This window comes from Pangasianodon hypophthalmus, chromosome 19, assembly GCF_027358585.1.
Source record: "Pangasianodon hypophthalmus isolate fPanHyp1 chromosome 19, fPanHyp1.pri, whole genome shotgun sequence".
NCBI lineage: Eukaryota > Metazoa > Chordata > Actinopteri > Siluriformes > Pangasiidae > Pangasianodon > Pangasianodon hypophthalmus.
The window spans coordinates 6,470,264-6,492,691 of record NC_069728.1 but is presented as its reverse complement, the minus strand read 5'-3'; the positions used below and the strand labels follow the sequence as shown (position 1 = coordinate 6,492,691).

Genomic DNA, 22,428 nt, shown 5'->3' with positions numbered 1-22,428 from the left:
TTATTCGTTCGAATATGGTTAAAAGACAAAACAGAAAATTTGACCTGCGGGTCAGAATCAAGACACTGGCTTTTAGTTTGAGCACAACAAAGTGCGACAGAGGCAGTGTCAGTTTCTTCCCACTGTTTCTTATTAGTCATTTTATACAGATATTTCAAAGAAGTGGTGAAATTCATATGCACTCATTTAAGTTTAGGCCGCACACTCAAGAGCTACCAAATATTAATGTGGAAGTGAATACAGAGAAACAGAGGAGAAAAACAGGAAGGAAAGGATAACGAGATATAGAGAAATGAGCATGAGGGCAAACATGCTCTGGGGGAGAAAAGCAAAACAGGCTTGAGAGATACAGCGGATATAAAAAGTCTGTTAAAATGTTAAAATGCCAGGCTTCTGTGATATAAAAAAATGAGACCAAGATAAATCATTTCAGAACTTTTTCCACCTTTAATGTGACCTGTAACCTGTACAACTCAGTTGAAAAACAAACTGAAATCTTTTAGGTTGGGCAAGTAAAAATAAAAAAAAATAATAATAATAATAATGTGGTTGCATAAGTGTGCACACCCTTAAACTAATACTTTGTTAAAGCACCTTTTGATTTTATTACAGCACTCAGTCTTTTTGGGTATGAGTCTCAGCATGGCACATCTTGACTTGGCAATATTCACCCACTCTTCATTGCAAAAATGCTACAAATCTGTCAGATTGCGAGGGCAGCTCCTGTGCACGGCCCTCTTCAGATCACCCCACAGATTTTCAATCGGATTCAGGTCTGGGCTCTGGCTGGGCCATTCCAAAACTTTAATCTTCTTCTGGTGAAGCCATTCTTTTGTTGATTTGGATGTATGCTTTGGGTCGTTGTCGTGCTGAAAGATGAAGTTCTTCTTCTTCTTCAGCTTTCTAGCAGAAGCCTGAAGGTTCTGTGCCAATATTGACTGGTATTTGGAACTGTTCATAATTTCCTCCACCTTGACTAAGGCCTCAGTTCCAGTTGAAGAAAAACAGACCCAAAGCATGATGCTGCCACCACCATGCTTCACTGTGGGTATGGTCGTGTTCTGGTGATGTGCAGTGTTCTTTTTGCGCCAAACGTACTTTTTGGAATTATGGCTAAAATGTTCAACCTTGGTTTCATCAGACCATAACACATTTTCCCACATGCTTTTGGGAGATTTCAAATGTGTTTTTGCAAAATTTAGCCAGGCTTGGATGTTTTTCTTTGTAAGAAAAGGCTTCAGTTTTGTCACCCTACCCCATAGCCCAGACATATGAAGAATACGGGAGATTGTTGTCACATGTACTACACATACTTGCCAGAAATTCCTGCAGCTCCTTTAATGTTGCTGTAGGCCTCTTGGCAGCTTCCCTGACCAGTTTTCTTCTCGTCTTTTCATCAATTTTGGGGGGACGTCCAGTTCTTGGTAATGTCGCTGTTGCTCCACTTGATGATGATGGTCTTTCACTGTGTTCCATGGTATATCTAATGCCTTGGAAATTCTTTTGTACCCTTCTCCTGACTGAAACCTTTTAATAATCAGATCCCTCTGATGCTGTGGAAGCTCTCTGTGGACCATGGCTTTTGCTGTAAGATGCAACTAAGAAAATGTCAGGAAACGCCTACTAGAACAGCTGAACTTTATTTGGGGTTAATCAGAGGCACTTTAAATGATGGCAGATTTGTTTTTTTATTTTTTACTCGCCCCCCTAAAAGATTTCAGTTTGTTTTTCAGATGAGTTGTACAGGTTATAGGTCACATTAAAGGTGAAAAAAGTTCTGAAATGATTTCTTGGTCTCATTTTTACATCACAGAAGCCTGGCATTTTAACAGGGGTGTGTAGACTTTTTATATCCACTGTATATAGAGTGAGACAGACAGACAGAAACACACAGAAAGAGGGAGGGGAAGGGGAAGAGAGAGAGAGAGAGAGAGAGAGAGAGAGAAACTAATAAAGGATACAGGCCACATAGTGGTTGAGGAACTCGTGATCCGATGCAGGCATGGACTGTAGAAAACTCTCCCTGTATGCTTCAAACCATGGTGTTGTTGCTAAAACACACACACACACACACACTTAATGTTTTTTGCATAGCGGGGCAGAAGTGAAGCCTGCTGCACGGTTGGACAGAGGACAGAAGAGGAGAGAATGTCACTGAAAGAGGAACGAGACACAAGGTCATTACAGTATTCAGCTTTTTGAGGAAGGAGAAAGAATCCAGAGGAAATCATAAGCTTTGTAGATACAACAGACCTGGATCTCTTTAGATTTAAATTCAAACTGTTAACTAGAAAATGTCAATTTATTCAAATACATCTAAATAATAATGATAGAAAATAATAGTTGTGTATCTGTTGAATAATCTGCTGAGACTGATTTGCTGGACTGATTAAATGAGTTCCGTCTCAAAGAGGTGCGAATCAGCTGGCATGGTTTTGTGCAAAATTTATGCAAAACACTCACTGAAAGTTCAGTGGCATTAGCTGAAACCTGCGTTCTGACTATTCAAACAACCTAAGATAATTGTCAAGAAAACAAACAAATGAATAATATTAAAGACAACAGACACATACTTGTAGCAAAGTCGATTAGAGAAACAGAACAAGAATTACTTCACCAAAAAAATAAATGAATAAATAAAAAAAAATCTCAGAGGTCCAACCGAAGAGTGAGCGATTACATAGAAAAACATTTGATCACATTTTGAACACATCTGATTCACTCGCTAAAATCCTAAAAATCTATCCGATGGCATTCTATTAAATTTGGCTTCTTTTGATTTGTAAAATTGGCCGGTAGAGTTTATATTTTCCTACCAGCGCAAAGAGAGTGTGTTCTGTCAGATGTGTTCTGTCTGTGATTAACAAAAAGGCTCAAAGACAGCAGCAGGATCTAAAGCACCTAGACATCTAGAAAGAGAAAAGGCTAGAGAACAGAGACGGATTTGAGAGCGAGTGAAATGACTCATGGGTTCAAAGCTTCACAAATATTTGAAAGTGAATATACAATCCAAAAATCTGTGTGCCTTTCACAATGGCCAAAATTTGACAGCATGTCATCAGCTGAGACTATTAAAGCCATTACTATATTTATAACCGTACTATATAATCACTATGTTTGACCAATAACCACATTAACGTTTCAGCCACACAATGAGTCATTTGCCTCTGTATATTCACATTACATACTAAGATTGTCACCAACACCTTGACGGGTGAGAAAAGACAGGACTAGAAGGAGGAGAAAGAGGGAGAAGAAGAAAAAAAAAAAAAAAAAAAAAAAAAAAAAAAAAAAGAGTGGGCTACAGATCTGCTACAAAAAGAAAGGGGAAGAGGAGAAGAAGAGTGGGTGATTAAGACTAAATTCAACTCCCCCTTTTCTCCCCGGCGCAGCCTGTAGCAAGTACCTGTATAGTATTTGGAGGAGCTGAGCTGGGTGAACGTTTCTCTCCAGTCAGAGTACCAGGGAACGCTAGCTTTGACCGAGCGGTCTAGGAGGGGGAGAAAAGGGGCAGAGAGCCAGAGGGTTGGGTTAAAGCACTCAAACACACACCGCTTTCAAACAGCCAGTTTAGAAATAAAGGTTTTCAGGCACCAGATCATTTGGTGTGTCTTAACTATTAAGCCCAGGCGACTTCTCATCACCTGTCCAAGAAGCATCAGAGGAAGGACAAATCGCTACAAGCAGAAGGAGCAGATTCTGCGACTGAGATACTGGTGCTTTTATTTGTTGTAGGTTCAACAATGAGAAGAAAAAGAACAAAAAGCTCTCCTTATTGATTTTCGGAAATTTTTCATTTGATACGCTTGTATTCAGATTGGATTAGTTTATCACAGGGGCGTCCGTAATAATTTTTTACTCGTCTATTCAGTGATAAAACTCTCGTGTCTGGACAGCAATATAATTACCACAGGACGAGCGAGTTTCCAACAGGCTGTATTTTCTACGACTCTGGATGTTTGCAGATGTTTACGTGGTCAGTTCCTGAAAAATCTGATGATACATGCTGATAAATTAATAACTAAATAATTAGCAGTTTGAATATAAAAAAATCAAATCTTTTACAGTATTAACTGATCAGCTTTTACCATTAGATATTTAAGATACTGCAGCAATACAACTAGTCATTATTTATAGAAAACTAAAAGTTATTAAAACTAATAGAGATTGTGTGTATGTCATGCTAGTAATGACATTAAGTAATGCTTTATACCTGCAGCTGCCATTATAATGGCTCCTTTAATCAGCCTGCAGGATCTTGCTTTTTATATTGATTTTATTTTCTTCCTCCTCCTGACAGAGCTTTCCCAGCTAGTGTGTGTAGTCGAGGTTTTACCGCCCGGACCAAGTATATGGTTTAGTGCCTCTTCTAAAGGCACGGTCATTTTTCATTTTGAGACACGGGAAGTGTTAAATATTTGGGGGCGGGTCACTAATACACAAACTATAAGACTAAATACAGCAAGTAGCAGCAATCAAATATATATATATTTTTTTCCCCCAACGTGAGGAGGCATGTGCACAGTAAATCATAGACGTGTGTATCCAGATGGAACTAAAATTATCAGACGATAATAGTTCGTTGGGGGGGAAAAAAACAAAAAAACAAAAAAACACAACAGTAGGTAACTCTGCCTGTAATTTTCTCAGAGGAGGACGGAGAAAAACACCAGCAAGACCGATCTGGATGGAAATATTATCACACAGTAGCACCTGTAACATATGAAATTTCCCCAGGACTCCATATCAGTTTAATCCTGTCTGGACAGAGCTTATAATTAAACTCGGTGCACTTCACAGGGGTGTGACGCATCTCAAGCTGTAACTATAGTGTGCTTTAATTATTCCGAATCCCATCGCCTGCTGCATAAACTGGCTGGTGTAGGCGTAACGTATACTGGGATCGTGTCCCCAGCACTTTCTTTTTTCTTCCATATTAACAACAAGACTTCCAGAGCATCCATTGTCCCATTATCCCTGTAGGGTTTTAGAAAGCTGCTGAATCAGCAATCTGTAGCTATGTGGAAACACTGATGAACACTAAACGAAAATGTATAACACAAATCTGTCATGTACGCTTTCAGGTCATGTAACTTTCCTGCTATAAGAACCAGTCACCTTGTGTTTAAACATATCAAGGTGAATGAAAAATGTTTAGAGTTCATTAATATGAAATAAAATAAATCAGTGTATGTTCAACTTGGCTGTATTATATGTATTAGGGATGGTCACTTTCAGTTTTCGAGTCCAATCTTCTAGACTTGCTACCAACAGACAACCTTCAAAATGGTTTGCAGTGTCCACTGGGGGTTCTTCATTCTTCCATCTTTCTTAGGCACGCTCAAGGAAACAGACCTGCGTTGTGCTGTTATCATACTGACTGTATGACATACTGAAGTTATCAACATATCAAACTTATACACACTATTAGGCCAAAAGTATGTGGACACCTGACCATTACACCCATATGTGGTTCTTCCCCAAACAGTTGCTACAAAGTCAGAATTGTATAGAATGCCTTTGCATGCTGTAGCATTACAATTTCCCTTCACTTTCACTTCCTTTGCCAAGGTTGGAGTGGAAGAACTCGAGTGTCCTGCACAGAGCCCTGACCTCAACCTCACTGAACATCTTTGGGATGAACAGGAACTCCGACTGAACCCCAGGCCTCCTCACCAACATCAGTGTCTGATCTCTCTACAGCTCTTGTGGCTGAATGAGCACAAATCCCCACAGCCACACTCCAAAATCTAGTGGAAAGCCTTTGCAGAAGAGTGGAGGTTATTATAATAGCAAAGGGGGAATAAATCTGGGATACGATGTTCAACAAACACATGAGTGTTACAGCTAGGTGTACACAAACTTTTGGTGCTATAGTGTATATGAAGCTGTGCTGCTATGCCTGCCCCATGCACATCCCACTGAAAAGGCTACGACTGAAATGAAATGTCACAGTGTATTCGCTTGCACATGGATGCTAATCTCCATAAACATGAGCTCACTGACATCCATGATTGGCTAGCTTCACTCTGATCTACAGGGGAGTGAAACGCCAAACATCCTTCCCACCCAGACAACAGGGTTAGTTTTACTCTCTTGGATTAATAAAAATCGAATACTTGGTGACAAGCTTCCGATCTGTTAATCAGGAGCCCTGACACCATGTGTGCTGCATCACAGTAACCACAGAAATGAAGCGATGGTCCACTGGGGCCTTGGAGAACATGGAGGCTGAAATGTGTAGAGAGGAATGAAGTTCTGAAGACACGCCACAGCCAGCCACTTTTTCCATCACACACTGAGGTTTAATCAGCACATAGTTTGTCATGTGTGAGTGAGATTTTTTTTTCTTTTCTCTCTCTCTTTTTTTTTTTTTTATTTTTAACTAGAATGACATCCATGTGTAAAATTAAAAGCTATAATGGGGAAAGCAAGAAGTCAGGTCAGGAATAATAAAGTCAGCTGTTCACTCCGACACACAAACTTGCCTTTATGAGATTTGCTGCCCTCTCTGAGAAATAAGAGATGAAAACTCACTAAACTGGCTTGAACATAACTCACTGCGGTAAAACCAGTAAAGTCACACTCTTGTCAATTCGGTTAGTTTAACAAGCTCACGTGAGCAAAAAATATTCTTACAAGTCAGACAAAAAGTTTCCTGTAATAACTAAAAAAACCACAGCAGTCTCTTCTCTTTTCTAAAAGAACTCACTTCACTGCCAGCTTCATTTCCTCCTTCCCTTCTGTTTCTCCATCTTTCCTTACCCAGCTGTCTTTCTTTTTTTCCTCTGCTTCACTATGCAGTTTCTCCTCATGTCCTCCCCTCTCTTTCTCTCTGTTCTAACTTCTCCATTTCGTCCTTGTTTCCTCTCTTCCTCTTACATATTCCATTTCCCTCCTTATCTGTCTCTCCAGTTCTCTTTCCTACACTCTCCTCATCCCTGTCTCTCTCTCCCTCACTCTCTATCCCCATCTTTTTCCCCCCCATCACTTTCCCTGTCTATAACTATTTTCTCCATTTCTCTCTCTCTCTCTACCTCCATCTTGTTCCCTGTCTCTCTCTCTCTCTCAATTCCCATCTCTTCCCCTGTTTGTCTCTCTCTCTTCCTCTCTCCCTCCCCATCTCTTCCTTCGCTGTCTATCTTTCTCTGTCTAAATCTCTTTCAATGTCATGCGCTCCCATCTTTTTTCATGTCTTTCCCTGTCTCTCTCTCTTCATGTCTTTCCCCATCTCTCACTCCACCTCTCCCTCTTTACTTGTTTCTCTCTTCCACTCTTTTATGGTCCCATCTGTCCCAACCTTTCCTTGTTTCCCACTCCCTCCCTCTACTCCTGTCTTTCTTTCTCTTTCCCCCACACCCTCACATCTCGTTCCCTAGTCTCTCTCTCACCCCTCTTTCCCCATTCTCTCGGAGTGACTCACCGCTGATGTTGAGGTCGTAGTCTCCAGCAGTGATGACGTTAGCAGCGGGTCCTTCGGGGGGCTGACAGGCTGACACGGCCTGGCTCAGGAGTCTGTCCAGCTCGGTGGGGTGCGCTGGCCGAGTGTTCACTCCTGTCACACTGATCCTCAGCCCCTTCACCACCACGATCTGGTTATTGGGGTCGCGCAGGTGACCTGAGGGACGGCAATACCGTAGAACAATGAGATTTCTCTTCTATTAATGAAGTGACAAATAGTCTTTGTATTCGATAGTATCAAACATTCTTATCACAGGGGAAAAAAAAAAAAAAAAAACATAATGGGGAAAAATATATCTTTAAGCCAAGAGCGCGCGCACACACACACACACACACCACACACACACACACACACACACACACAAAGAGCAGTGAACCACATCACAAATACGCTAGTGTAAGCAGGTTGTTTTCAGCACAGCTGCTAAATGAAGACTGAAGAGCCTTTTCTCCTCCATCAACCGTCCAAAACATTTCTAAATAAATCTAAATCTAATTACCTCTGCCACAGACACCATGCGCACACAGACTTTTTCAGAGTCTTTTTCAGAGTCCTCAACATGAAACTCAAGAGATCAGTTTTACAAGAAGCACTGCTGTTCATTAGCGTCTCAAGGCCAATTCTCACGGGATGCATTTATTTACGAGTGTTCCTAGAACTGACAGAACAGACATACAGTCTCCTCCAAAAGTACTGGAAAAACAAGGCCAATAACTTTGTTTCTGCTATACACAGAACACATTTTGGTTTGAGCTCAAAAGATGACTAATAGACAATAGACCAGAATGTCAGCTTCCATTTCCTGTTATTTACAACTAGATGTGTTAAACAACATATACCCTGCGGCCTTTGGTGGCAGAGCACCAAGTTTTAGGTAAATAAAAGCATAAGAACAAATAGTCTTAAAGTAAATAACACTTAAGATTTGGTTGCATATCCCTTGCTTCAAATAACTACATCAAGCCGGTGACCCACTGACATCACAAAACTGCTGCATTCATTCTTCTTTTGTGATGTTTTTCCACGCAGCGTCTTTCAGTTGTTGTTTGTTTTGGGGGGTTTCTCCCTTCAGGCTCCTCATCAGGAGGTGAAATATATATTCAGTTGGGTTTAGGTCTGGTGATTGAATTGGCCAGTCGAAAACCTTCCACTTTTTCCTTCCCTGATGAAGTCCTTTTGTGTTGGTGCTTTGTTTTGAGTCATTGTCTTGCCGCGAGCTCCTTCCAATTAGATTGGACGCATTTCTCTGTAAATTGGCAGACAGAATGTTTCTGTAGATGCTGCTACCATCATGAGTCACATCAGTAAAGATTAATGAGCCTGTACCAGAATGCAGGCCCAAGCCATGACACTACCTCTTGTATGTTTTGGATCAATTCAGCCTTTCCATCACTTTTGTAGAGGTTAATCTTGATTCCAGAACTTTTGTGGCTCATCTCTCTATTACTTTGTGAATTCCAATCTAGCTTTCCTTGGCCGACCTGTTCGATGTCTGGTTGTTAGTACATCAGTGGTTTCTTTCTTTTACAGGACATTCCAAATTGTTGTGCTGGCTATGCCCAATGCTTATGCAATGGCTCTGATTGATTTTCAGTCTCTTCTCAGCTTCAAAATGGCTTGCTCTCTGGTCTTCATGTAGGTTTATCCTTTTTAACAACAAATGCAGTCTTTACAGGTGAAACCCAGGGCTCAAACCAAGAGTAGACATTCAGTGCTATTAATTTTCAAACAGTCAATCTAACGGGACACACCTGGGCAACAAGAAACATCTGTCAGACACATGTTGCAATATTTCAGATCATTTGAAAAATGGGTGGGTTCAAACAAAAGGTGTCATGTTCTAAGTTGTTTAAATATTCATCATATTCATCTTTTGATCTCAAATCCAAATGTCTTCAGTGTATAGCAAAAACAAAAGAAGAGGAGACGGTTAAAACATTTATTATTTTTTTTATTTTTAAATACTTTTTATAATTCTAAAAAAATTTGTAGAAATGTTTCACATCAGTTCAAATGCTTGCAGAATCTGTAATTGGTACTTACGGATAAGTAATTGATAAAATACACAAATAAAGAAAGAAAGACATCACAATAGCTGTAATATCTCAAAGAGCTTTGACAATTTATTATGGCGGCAATATGACGATATGTTATTGATTAGTCCTATTTTACAGTAACAGTACTCACACCGGAATAGATGCTCTTATGTCAGGTTTTAAGTGAGCTGCGTTAGTTTTCTTGAGAGAAATGATGCATTCTGTCACCCCAGTGTCAGAGCCCATTCAGGTTGGATTAGGCACTTACACCACTCAGATGTGTCGTGAACAGTGTGAATTCAAAGTCACATTGCAGTTTACTCCTGAAACTAGTGGAAGATGAAAGTGAGACATGGATCTGATGCAACAAACGCAAGGTACTATGGACCAAATGCTGCTAACAGATTGACTTTCAATCATCTTACCATTCTGTGTGGTATGAACCGTACACATTGCTGGTGTAGTGTCAATGATTTTTTTGTTTTGTTTTTTCCCTGGCACACATTAGGGTCAATGAACACTGTCAGAACAGCATGGTGTATCTGCACATCATTACTACACCCTCTCTTGGCTACTCTTTATTCACACTCATGTTGACATTTCCAGCATCGTAATGCACCATGTCACAGAGCAAGTATCATAACAGAATGGTGATGGCGAGATTTCACTGCTCCACTGGCCTGCACAGTCTCTGGATTTTACCCTTCTGGAGCTCCTTTGGGATGGAGGGGGAAAGGGCTGTTCACAGCAAGTCCAGTTTTTAGCAATGCTACAGTGAGTGCTGGCAAAAACCATTTCTGCATTATCCACTTTCAGTTCACGCTGTATGAGTACTAATATGCAGTTGAGGACAAAATCTGTGGGAGAACTAATATGTGGTTTAGAGCAAAGCATGTAAGAGTACTAATACACAGTTTGGAATGAAGCCTGTACGAGTACCTAAATTTGGTTTAGGCCGAAGCCTGTAGGAGTACTAATATACAAATTAAGACAAAGCGTGTAGCAGTACTACTATTCAGTTGAGGACAAGGATGGAACCACGGAATTTTTTGCAGCGTTGTTTAAATGCAGCATCAGTGATTCCCACAGATAAATGATACTAATGTACACTGACAACCACCCAAGTTTGCTTTGTCCTATTTAAAAAAAACCCTGCATTATATTTATTAATCTGTTCCAAGAAAACAGTGTGCCTGATTTCTAAATTGAAAGTGACGTTTATGCAGGGCAGGGTAAAAAAGACAATGAGAGAGAGAGAGAGAGAGAGAGAGAGAGAGAGAGAGAGAGAGAGAGAGAGAGAGAGGTAGGACAGTCGAATTGAGCTGACGCAGGGAATGAGACACAGCATGACTGTAAATAAACTCAGTGTTTATAATATGTCATTTATTAAAGGGTAAACCTCAGGCTTCCACATGATAGGATACAATTTCAGTTCTTAAGGCAACGATTAGATATTTGATGATACCACAGAACCTGATATGATGAGATTTAATTTAGTAACCTCCAATCAAAATATGACAAACTTTGTTCAGAATCTGGGGCAGGCCTACCATTAATCCATGATTAATGAGGATGACAGAGAAGGCATATTTTAAGTATCAGAATTATGGGCAAATTCTCTTGCTAGCCTATTTACATATCGGTGACAGTAATAAAATCGATAAAAGTAATAAATAATAAGTAGATAAACGTATAATTATAAGCAGTAAACAATAAGTTAATAATTGTATAATAACTATCAAGTAATTAATAATGAGTAGAATAAAGAATAAAATGACCACATGAGATGTGAATTTCTAGCAGGCTGTGTTTTCTACAATCCCGAATGTTTGCGTCATGTGGTCATATGATCACGCTCCAATCACAACACGCGGTCAAAGAGGCACTTGAGAAGAGAAGAGACACTGGCTCTTATTTCAGTTTGAGGCGAACCAAGGTTCCAGCAAGAACTGGAAAATACAATAAAACAATCACACATCTGCACAGAAAATCACTGATGTGTATCCGAACGCTGAGTTTGGTGAAAAACAGAAAGTAATTCTGGTCTGTAATTTTCTCAGAGGAGGACGGAGAAGAACGCCGATGTGACCGATCTGGACGGAAATAAAATCACAAAGCAGCACCTGTAATGTAGGAAATTACCCCAGAATCCCATTTATCAATTTAATCTTGTCCAGATTGCGCTTTAGGCTGCTTGTTTGTTTACATTTTGGGAAACAGAACCAATTAAATTTGTAAAAATGAATGAGATGAATTATGAACTTGAGTGATGCAGCTGAGGCTGAGGAACTGCTCACGTTGACAGTGCTGTCATTTCTGCCTCTGCGTGTTTAACAGAGTTTTGCAATATTTCCGTGGGCATAGTGCAAGGGTTCCTACGGCTTACGTGAGCTCAGGGCTATGCTGTATTTCCGTTCTGAAATGGATCTTGCGCACATCTCGTGTCACCGGTAGCACTGTTTACGTTCGGCAGTACAGCGAGACAGCAGCTTCTAACGTTTGCTTTTTGCAGTCTTATACTTGAGTGTTGGGCTAACATTAGCTCTGCGTCTGTTTCAATTAATAGGTATTTTCTTACCTTCATAGTAGATTATTTCGGGAGCTCCTTCAGATGACGGGGTTAAAACAGCGCCATTGTGATTATAGTGGACAAGCCGGAAGCAGAAGCGTCATTTTAGTTATAATGCGGAAGTGTTTGTGCAAGTAGCCCATTATGAACTTGAGTGATGTAGCTGAGGCTGAGGAACTGTTCACACACACCACACATCACACTGACAGTGGCTATGTTTACATGCACATTGATGCTCCGATATTAATCAGAATTTGGCAATATTCTAATTAGTATTGAGTCATGTAAACACCGTAATCTGATTACCCGATTCAGATTAAGATAATATTCTGACTCCCCGAATGCCGATTCCCACCCTGGAATATGCCTGATTTAATTTGTTGTATGTAAACGCTTTATTCAGAAAATCTACTGAAAGGAGATATACGAGTTACGAGTTGAGCGCACATGAATGCCACCACAAAGTCATAATTATGAATGGGAAACTTTCTTTGGGATTTTCTTTGAGCTCTGAGTTTCCGAGTTGAGAGTCCATGTCAGTAAGAAAACATGGTGGAATCAGTGGATGCAGCATCTGTAGTTGACGGTAAATTAGCTGAAATTGAATGGGTATTTAGCAGTGACGTTTCTTTATCAGGCTTTTTTTTAAACAAGCTAACTGCCTGCACAAAATACGACAGCACTGTACAACTACGATACAATTATTATGTAACGATAAAGTTTACAGTGGCTTCATAAACTGATTTAAAACCTAAAAAAGCAAAAGACACCTGATGTGTATTTTTTGTTCTTCATTTTCTAGAAGCAGAGTTAAAAGACCTTGCTGTATTTTTTTGTGGTTAATAAGAGAAGGCACACCGCCATCTTGCTCTGACCAAAGTGACTTGAACGCACCTGACGCTGTAATGATGACTTCCCAGCTCATAAATACGAACTTCCCAGGAGCGCTTGAAAGCCCAGTTACAACACCCACGTGTACAGGAATATTCAGACGCCTGGATGCGTATAAACATCGTACTGGGGAATACGACTGCAACCTGAATACAGATCTTATACGGAATTTGATGTGCAATTGATGTAAACGTAGCCAGTGTTGCCATTTCTACCTTTGTGTTTAACAGGGTTTTCCAGTATTTCTGTGGGAGTAGTGCTAGAGTTCATATATAAAATATGTATATTAAAAAAAAAAAAATCCACTTTCCGGTTTAGGCCACGCCCACTTCCTGTTTCAATCCGGATACTGATACAGATACAGATACCTGGAGCATTATACAGATAATCTGTTTACTAGCTAAAGAGGGTGTAGCCAGCCGATCAGCTAGCTTAGCCGTACTAACATGGCTAGCTAACTAACAAGCTAATATTTGGGCTGATGAAGTGCTGAAAAGTAAAGATGTAGCTCTTAAAGAAGTTAGCTAGGGATATCCGATACTGCTGAGCTACTCGGGTAACCGGCAAACCGATCAGGTGTCTCTCACACACACAGAGAAAAGAAAGAGGGCCGCTCAGGGCTGGGCTGTGTCCCAAACCGAGTAACACACCTCACCCTGGCCTGCTACTCAGTGCGCTAGTCAGCTGCCCTGCTCCTACACTGTGACGCACTAGTTAGTGTATGAGTGCGCGGTTAGGGACGAGCAGCTCTCCGGTTCCTGTCAAGTGAGCAGAGAGCTAACCGCTGATAGCATCCTGCTAACGCTAGCCAAGTGTGTTTACGCGGATGTTTTAAAAAAAAAACAAATAACTAAAACAAAAACAAACTCGAGCTCATCGTGTATGCGTCTTCAATAGCACAAGGAGATGATGTTAGCTCGTACCTTCCGAGGTCAGCCGGCAGAAGGGCCGCAGCAGCTCGGGGAAACTCAGGTTGTTTTTGCGGCTCAGTCTCTCGGCGTCGTCGCTGCACAGCACAGCCACCATGGGCACGAACGAGTCCTGGATGAACTCCTGCACGGACTGAGCACACCGAGCCATGGCGGGACCCGAGCGCGCACTCTGTCCTCTGCCTTTAACCGAAATAAAGCAACTGCTTCAGAGTAAAAACAACTCCCCTACTGACAACCCACCGCGGCAGCCATGTTGTATCCTAACGCTCACTCGCCTCCTAATCAATTTAACTCCCATCGACCACTGCGGCTGTCAGGCGACCGCTGAGGACGGGCCGCATCCCAAATACATCAATGTTACCTACACAGTGTTCCACACAGCGTGTAGAAACTGTTACTCTGAACCCTAGATAGTGCATGTATATAGGGAGTAGCGGATGGTTTGGGATTCAGCCAGGAGCGTTACTTTTCTTCATAATAAAAGTAGTGCTGAGTTAAATTATGAAACATGATTTTAATGTTTTCAGATTTCAGCTTGATACGGAGTAATTTACTTAAATATATAACATCAACATCACATATATTATAAATAAAATATCTTGTAAATAACGTGTACACGTTATTTGACTGCAATGTTTGATTTAGTGTGGGGAAAACTGATATGAAAATAACATAAAGAACCACTTAAATATAGTTTTAAGCCATAAAGACAGACATATAACGAATGAGAGAATTCTCTAAAATACAGTATTATATTTATGGGGATTTAAAATAAAAACCCACTTCCTTTTCATTGTTATCATCAATCCATTATCCTAATCGCTGATATTTTAATATAATCATTTCACGTATGTTTGAAATTTATATACCAGGTTACCAGTATGCACTATATGGCTAAAAATATGTGGACATCTGACCATCACAGCCATATGTGGCTCTTCCCCAAACTGTTGCCGCAATATAGGATGTCTTTGAATGCCGTAGTATTACAATTTCCCTTCACTATCACTAAGAGGTCCAAACCTGATCCAGCATGACAATGCCCCTGTGCACAAAGAGAGCTCCATGAAGACATGGTGTGTTAAGATTGGAGTGGAAGAACTCGAGTGTCCTGCACAGAGCCCTGACCTCAACCCCACTGAACACCTTTGGGATGAACTGGAACACCGACTGAACCCCAGACCTCCTCACCAACATCAGTGTCTGATCTCACTAATGCTCTTGTAGCTGAATGAACACAAATCCCCACAGAGACGCTACAAAATCTAGTGGAAAGCCTTCCCAGAAGAGTGAAGCTTATTATAACAGCAAAGGGGAATTAAATCTGGAATGAGATGTACGACAAGCACATATGGGTGTGATGGTCAGGTGTCTACAAACCTTTAGTCATACTGTATATATGGTAACCACTGCTAAATGAAAAAAATAATTACATTTTTTAGAAAAAGTTAATGGCAATGCATGGATTCATAACAATTATAGTTATGTGGTTAACACACACACACACACACACACACACACACATATTTATATTGATTTAAAATTAAAATGATATTTTTGGATCCAATACGATTAGCTAAGGGGTCAACAACGCCAGTTCTGGACCAGAGTGTGTGTGTGTGTGTGTGTGTGTGTAAGGCAGGGGGTTTCCAACATGACAGCCAAGTGCCACCATCTAGTGGTGCCCATGGTTTGTGAAAATGAAAGCGTAGGGTTGCGAAAAATAAACCTGACAAACACAAATAATTTGAAAGATTTGTACTACAATAAAATCAAATAAAAATAAATGAACGGATCCATATGTTAGGCTTCCTATGAAATTAAAGCAGATATTTTTCGACTGCTCAGCAATTTTTATCGAGAGTGATTTGGTGTTTAAGCTCTCTCTGTAAAGCTTGTCTTTATCTGTAAGATCTGAAAAACACCTGAAGAACTCATTAACTCAGACTTATGACTTAAATGAGTTCAGTCAGCTGGGTTATTTCCTGGCAGGAACATAATCTTGCACCCAGAGATCCTACCAAGAAAGAAAGTCAGGGCATGTTACTACTGTTGTATTCAATTTCTATTGGTTTTCTATTACGGTTTGATAACTATAAGGTTTCACTGAAACTGAAAGCCCTTAATGATCAGAAATGTCTAGGCAACATTGAGAACTACTCAGCTAAAGGAAGTGGTTTTCCCCCTTTGCATAATAAACTCTGGTGCAGTCTTTGAGAGACTATTACAGGACCTTTCTATTTTAATCTTTTTTTTTTTTTAAATAGTCTAGATTTTTAGTTTAAATAGTCGAGAATTTTTTTAGATGAAATTGTCTAGATGATATTAAACACTATTATATACAGTTTATTTCATTTGTTCAAATACAGTATTATATTATTTATATACCATTTATATACCATTGTCTGACTATTTTGCAGTTGATTTAATTTTATTCTCTCTTCGTGTTTGTGTTACTTTCCAATACAGGGTGGTAAACAGCAGCAAAGACACACCCAACAAATCTATCACAAACCTGCCTGGGATGGGACTGCCTTAATACAGATACGTATAAGGAAGTTGAAGTTGAAGTCTTATTACAGAAAGTGACGTTTTGGCATGAGCCTGAAGTCACACTATTATGAGCTGTATTTGTTTTTGCTTTCAGTTAGAACCTGGCTAGGCAGTGAAGACTATGGACGGAGACATGGACGATGACTGCCCTGTGTGTAAGGGCCCTTTACAGAATCCTTCACAGCCCATTTCATGCTGCAGAAAAGTGTAAGTATTTTGTGCTTTTTCTTATGAGGTACTTTTTCTTATGGGGGAGTATGGGGATACTCTCCAGTTGAGTGTAAAATGCAGAAAAATAAAATACAGACAACATTTAGACAACAATAATATGTAGACAACCAAAGTACATGTCAGAGAAGCAACAATACTGGGTTGTTGTTTTTTTTACTGAGGTAGGTCAGATCAGTTTGCATGAAATATATGACGTGTAAGTAGAACACATGGAACAACGAGTACATAATGAATACAAACACATCTCTGTAATGTATCCTATCCTGTACAAAATTTGTCAGTCATAATTGCTACAGATGTACTCTGGCAGCATTGCTTAACAGATATACATATATCCAGAAATGGTACAGTACTTAAGGGAACAAAAATACAACTTTCATGTGCTTCAGTTCAGTCAATAACTATGGTATAGACATATGGTCTTGTCTTATCTTATCTTATTGTCTAACTATGTGTACATATACAGTATGTTTAAGCAAAAAACTGTTTAGGTTACTTAGGTGTTTTATAGAGAGTAGTTCATAGTAGTTACTCATAATGCACCACCTATAAAAGTGGACTTTAACCAGTAGTTTGGAAAAAAAAATCATACAGTGGATATAAAATGTCTATACACCCCTGTTAAAATGGCAGGTTTTTGTGATGTAAAAAATAATGAAACCAAGATAAGTCATGTCAGAAGTTTTTCCTCCCGCAATGTGAAATTACAATGTATAAAAATTAAGTGAAAAACACTCAGAAACATTTTATGGGGGAAAAAATAGGAAAACTAAAAAAAGTTACAATAACCTGGTTGCATAAGTGTGCACACCTTTTTATAATTGGGGATGTGGCTGTGTTCAGAATGAACCAATCACATTCAATCTCATGGTCCAAAGTACAGCTGTCATCAATGAAATTATTCTGATTAACCCCAAATGAAGACCAGCTGTTTCTGTAGGATTTTATTCACATCTTCTGTTTCATCCAACTGCTGACTGCATGCACCGCAAAGAGCTTACAAAGCATGCACGCAATCTTACTTGTTGAAAGTCATCGATCAGGAGAGGTGTATAAAAGAATTTCCAAAACATTAGATATACCATGGAACACCGTAAAGGCTATCATCAATAAGTGGAGAAAATGGAGCACCACAGTGAAATCACCAAGAACAGGACGTCCTTCCAAAATTTATAAAAGCACAAGACAAAAACTTACCAGGGAGGCTGCCAAGAGACCTACAGAAACATTAAAGGAGCTGCAGGAATATCCGACACATACTGATTCCTCTCTGCATATGACAACAATCTCTCGTATTCTTCACATGTCTGGGCTATGAAAACTACAAGTTGCTATGGCAAATAAAAATCTGTGGGGTGACCTGAAGCGGGCTGTGCACAGGAGATGGACCTAGAATGTTTTTTCAAGAAAGAGTGGGAAAATATTGCCAAGTCAAGAAGTGCCACGCTGATAGACTCTTACCCCAAAAGACTGCGTGCTGTAATAAAATCAAAAGGTGCTTCTACAATGTATTAGTTTAGGGATGTACACACTTATGCAACCAGGTTACTGGAAATCCCTAAAAATTTCTGTATACGTTTGCAATTTCACATTAGAAGTGAGAAAAGATCTGACATGATTTATCATGGTTTCATTTTTTTACCTGCCATTTGTAACAGGAGTGTGTAGACCTTTTATATCCATTGTATATGTTTCATTAAAAAGAATATTGAGTATCCTTCACAAACATAAAACATATTCAATATTGCTTGATGCTTAACCCTTTCAACCACAGGCACGCAATCCCTTTTCAAATCTTAAATTATTTTAACATGAATGTGGCATAAATGGTTAAATTTTCGATGAAATGACATAAATTCAGGGTCGTACATTATCTTTGAGATGATTTCACTGAATAAGCTGTGACTGAAAACAGGTCAAGCGTAACCTCCAATAAATGCAGCAGTTCCTGGCAGCTGCAAAGTGAAAGTGTTTTTCTGAGGGGAAATTCCACTGCATGACAAGTAAACATGCTGATAGTGCTGACATCAGTGCACTATATCCAAGCTTATTTATTATTATATTGTGTTGCTAGTGAATTGTCCAGCTTGAAATAAATGGCTGGCATATGATTATATCTCATCTTTCTCTCGTTACAGGTTTTGCCAGTCTTGTCTAAGACATGCAATTTTAGTAAGACCCCAGTGTCCCTACTGCAGGAGCCCCGTAAACGACCGTGTCAGTCTTGCACTTAGGGTAAGACCAGACAAGATTTGTGATGCTGAGAAGTTATTACTAATCTGTACATTTAACAATCCCCTGCTGTTTCCCTCAGTCTGCCATACCATGCACCGTCAATCTGCAAGGTAGCGATGCCTTCCTTCCGACCACACGAACCGTTGGCCCCAATGTACAGGCGTAAGTTCTGAGCAGATTTATGAACTCAGGATGCAGGGGTGGAAAAAGTACAGTTTGTGTACTGTGAAAGCTAGTTAGATCCTTTAGATGTGGGAGTGAATTTGTAAAGGGAGACATTTTGTTTTGTGGGAGGCAAAGATGACATATCATCCTGTAGCGATAGTTGATAAATCCAGCAAAAGAGATGGAAAAAATGAAAAAAAAAAAAGAAAATGGGATATGATGGTCTTTTTTAACGAGTAATTTCAAGTACTGCTATGTATGTATCAAGTATGCTATTTCCTCTTGAAAACCTGATATATTGAATACTTGAGAGTTTAGTGAAAGTATCATTCAATTCCAATGGTACTTGAGTAAGTATCCAAAATAGCAAATCTTCCAAAATAGTACTTAAGTGCTCAAAAAGTACAATTACTCAAATTACAGTTACTCCACCCCTGTCAGGATAAGCCAGCTGAATAAATGACAACTGCTAGGTTACAGTATGAATGAACTACAAATTATTATTTAGTGTACAACGTAAACAAAAAAAAAAATACACAGCAAATAGACTATTTTTGATTTATAGATGTTTTTAGAAAAATATAACATGTTGCAACATTTTATTTCTCTGCTTTTTGGTGTCCAACTACAGTCTCCTCAGCCGACTTAGAGCTGCAAGTGCACAAGCTTCACAGACAGCCAGCGCCCCAAATGCCAGCCTGCTCAATCAGGTTGCTTCAAATGCTGCTGTACAAGATACCTCCAATCCTGCTCTCGGAAGGCCAGTTCCCAGACCAAGACGCCAAGCCAATATTCAAGTAGCTCCTGTAGTATCAGTCGCCCCAGCGTCAAATCCAATCAGCATCCAAGCAAACACCAGTCCTCAGCCAGACCTCCAGTCAGATGACCCCGATGACATGTGAGTTTACTTCATTATTTACCTTCATTTTTTCAAATTATTTCAAGCTAAAACTTATACTGTGTGTAAGAGTTTTTTTGTGCTACACTAATACGTGATTTCCCTACAGGGACTGGCCCAGTCAAATTACTATGATGGAAAATGCATCTCATTCAGGGTAAATAGCCTCAGCGACATGGATGCACACACACACACACACGTACAGTCTGTACTATGTATATAAGCTTCCAACCATTCTGACAAAGTTTTGAGCTACCACAAGCCATGAGAACAGCGTCACAGTGCCTTGGCATAGACTACCAAGTTTCAGGAACTGTACTGGAAGAATGAACACCATTCTTCCAAAAGATATTTCCTCAATAATATTTTGATCACCTCTTCTGTTGATGTTCAATTGGGTTGAGATCTGGTGACTGTGAAGGCCATAACATATGATTTACTTCAGTTTCATACTATCCAGTAAACGTCTGGTCAGGATATAACAGATATAATCCCATGTGAGTTCTTCGATATTTTCAATATTCAGAAAGCAGATATAAGACCAATATAGAATATATGAAGGTTGCAAGACCCTTAATAAATTAAGTATTACCAGTAGGTAACTTGGTAATACTTAATTTACTTAGTAAATTAATACTTACTTGGTAAAACTTAAGTATTACCAGTAGGCCTATTACTGCATTTGACTTACATTAGAAAACGGGTCATTTTTGACCTTGAGGTACATTCAAGGTACAAAAGTGTGAAAAACAAAACAAAACAAAAACAAACAACAAAAAAAAGGACACCTCCATGCTCATCTTTTGTCAGCACAAAGCTAGCCAGCTTTTTACCATATGTCTGCATTTCTTTACCATCTGCCTCCCTGTTTTTTGCTATTGTTCCAACTAGTCAAGTGGAAGTATTAGTCAAATTGACTAGTCTATGCACCCCCTAAACTTTAATCAGTATAATAAATCACCTAATAGAGCATACAGTTGAATATTTTCCAGCAACCATTTTTTAACCTTCCTGTTATTGTCAGAGCCACAGGTATTGGTGTTAATCTATATAATAGATAATAATACATTTAAAAATGTATAGCCTTAGTCTATGGCACTGCATGGGGCAGGGTCACCATGGAAGAGGCCACTCCCACTGAGATAGAAATGTTTCATCATAGGATAAAGGTGATCAGCCAGAATAACTTTGTATTGATTTGCAGTGACACTTGGACAAATGGATCCAAACAATGCCAGCAAAAATGCCCCAGCATAACAGTCACTGTTTTTTCACTGTTTTAATTTTTGCCAATTTTTTTTTTCAATTCTTTGAAATAATTCATCTCTTATATTCACTGTTTTCTCCCAGAAACATCTTGAGAACATATAATTGTCCATACTGTCAGGAAGGTGGCCTGGATGACCTGGATCTGCGTGATCACTGCAATGACAACCATCTCAATGACCTGAGACAAGTGGTCAGTAAGATTACTTAAAAGAGCGTTACATTACACTTCATACTCATGTGCAATGCCATGACCTCTAAGATAACGCAGGGAGAACCCAGACAAGAGAAGTAGTGTTGTGAAGATATGCACCTCTGTTTGTGTGTTCTCTCACGACCCTTAGGTTTGCCCCGTGTGTGTGTCACTGCCTCATGGTAACCCAACTTACTGCAGCAGGGATTTCATTGGCCATCTCAACCTCCGCCACAGCTATTACATCGATGACATAACTGTAAGATCCATAGCACCAGAAGCATGCATTTATAGAAATAAACAAAAAACTTATTTATCTATATTTATAATAACTGTTTGTATTTTGCTTCTTTCCTGAACAGAATATCCACCAGAATGACGATATTAACTTACAGGATGCCATACTGAGGTCATGGCAACAAACATAAAAACCGTGTTTTCCCACAAATGCCAATATTACTTTGTTAAGACTATAACAGATTTAAATGATACGATTCTGAAGCAGTGATGTCTGGTTGTTTGTAATGGATGCAGAACATGTAAGCATATAAGCATATAATTAACTATAGAAACTGTTATTTTTATTTCATCCATCAGGTAATACTGTAATTATACTCATTCATGGATATTACTATGTTTGAGTGATATTAATATGACAATCCGATTAATCTGGACACGGGATACTTTTCAAAAGGAAGCCTTTCTTGTAATATTTGCTTATTCTAAGCTCTCTGACATGTCTGATTTCTGTTATATCACATGCATTATACAAATATGTTTGCACTCTGAGCAACAATTGCACTACTAATCTACTGGTATTAATATGCGTTACTTTTTACATTTATACTTCTTACATTAACTCCTTACATGACCTGTATTTTTAAATGTGAATAAAAGAGTTCCAAAAACTTTGACGCACAAGAGTGTGTTTGTAAATGTGAAGCCTATTAGCACAACTACAATCTTTATTATTATTATTATTATTATTATTATTATT

At 39.3% G+C, this 22,428-nt stretch overlaps 2 protein-coding genes across 5 annotated transcripts in view; one reads left to right on the top strand and one right to left on the bottom strand.

The window, feature by feature from the left end:
* The window catches only part of trappc8 (trafficking protein particle complex subunit 8), a 37,642-nt gene extending 23,478 nt beyond the window's left edge, over positions 1–14,164 (bottom strand). For 2 of the 4 annotated variants that reach the window (XM_026944682.3, XM_026944683.3), the window contains exons 1-4: positions 13,882–14,164; positions 7,424–7,618; positions 3,407–3,490; positions 1,962–2,051 (exon numbers count right to left, since the gene is read on the bottom strand). In XM_026944682.3, the coding sequence (XP_026800483.3) occupies positions 1,962–2,051; positions 3,407–3,490; positions 7,424–7,618; positions 13,882–14,038 (526 nt within the window). In that variant the 5' untranslated portion in view covers positions 14,039–14,164. The remainder of the gene's footprint in view (positions 1–1,961; positions 2,052–3,406; positions 3,491–7,423; positions 7,619–13,881) is intronic. The other 2 variants (XM_026944684.3, XM_026944685.3) reach the window with 1 other exon arrangement.
* Positions 14,165–16,272: 2,108 nt separating this feature from the next.
* On the top strand, positions 16,273–22,345 carry LOC113545174 (E3 ubiquitin-protein ligase RNF166). Its single transcript, XM_026944365.3, has 8 exons — positions 16,273–16,650; positions 18,813–18,909; positions 18,989–19,071; positions 19,706–19,972; positions 20,082–20,129; positions 21,323–21,431; positions 21,583–21,690; positions 21,794–22,345. Exons 1-8 carry the CDS (start codon positions 16,565–16,567, stop codon positions 21,857–21,859), a joined length of 864 nt encoding a protein of 287 aa, XP_026800166.2. The 5' UTR covers positions 16,273–16,564; the 3' UTR covers positions 21,860–22,345.
* Positions 22,346–22,428: the final 83 nt, after the last annotated feature.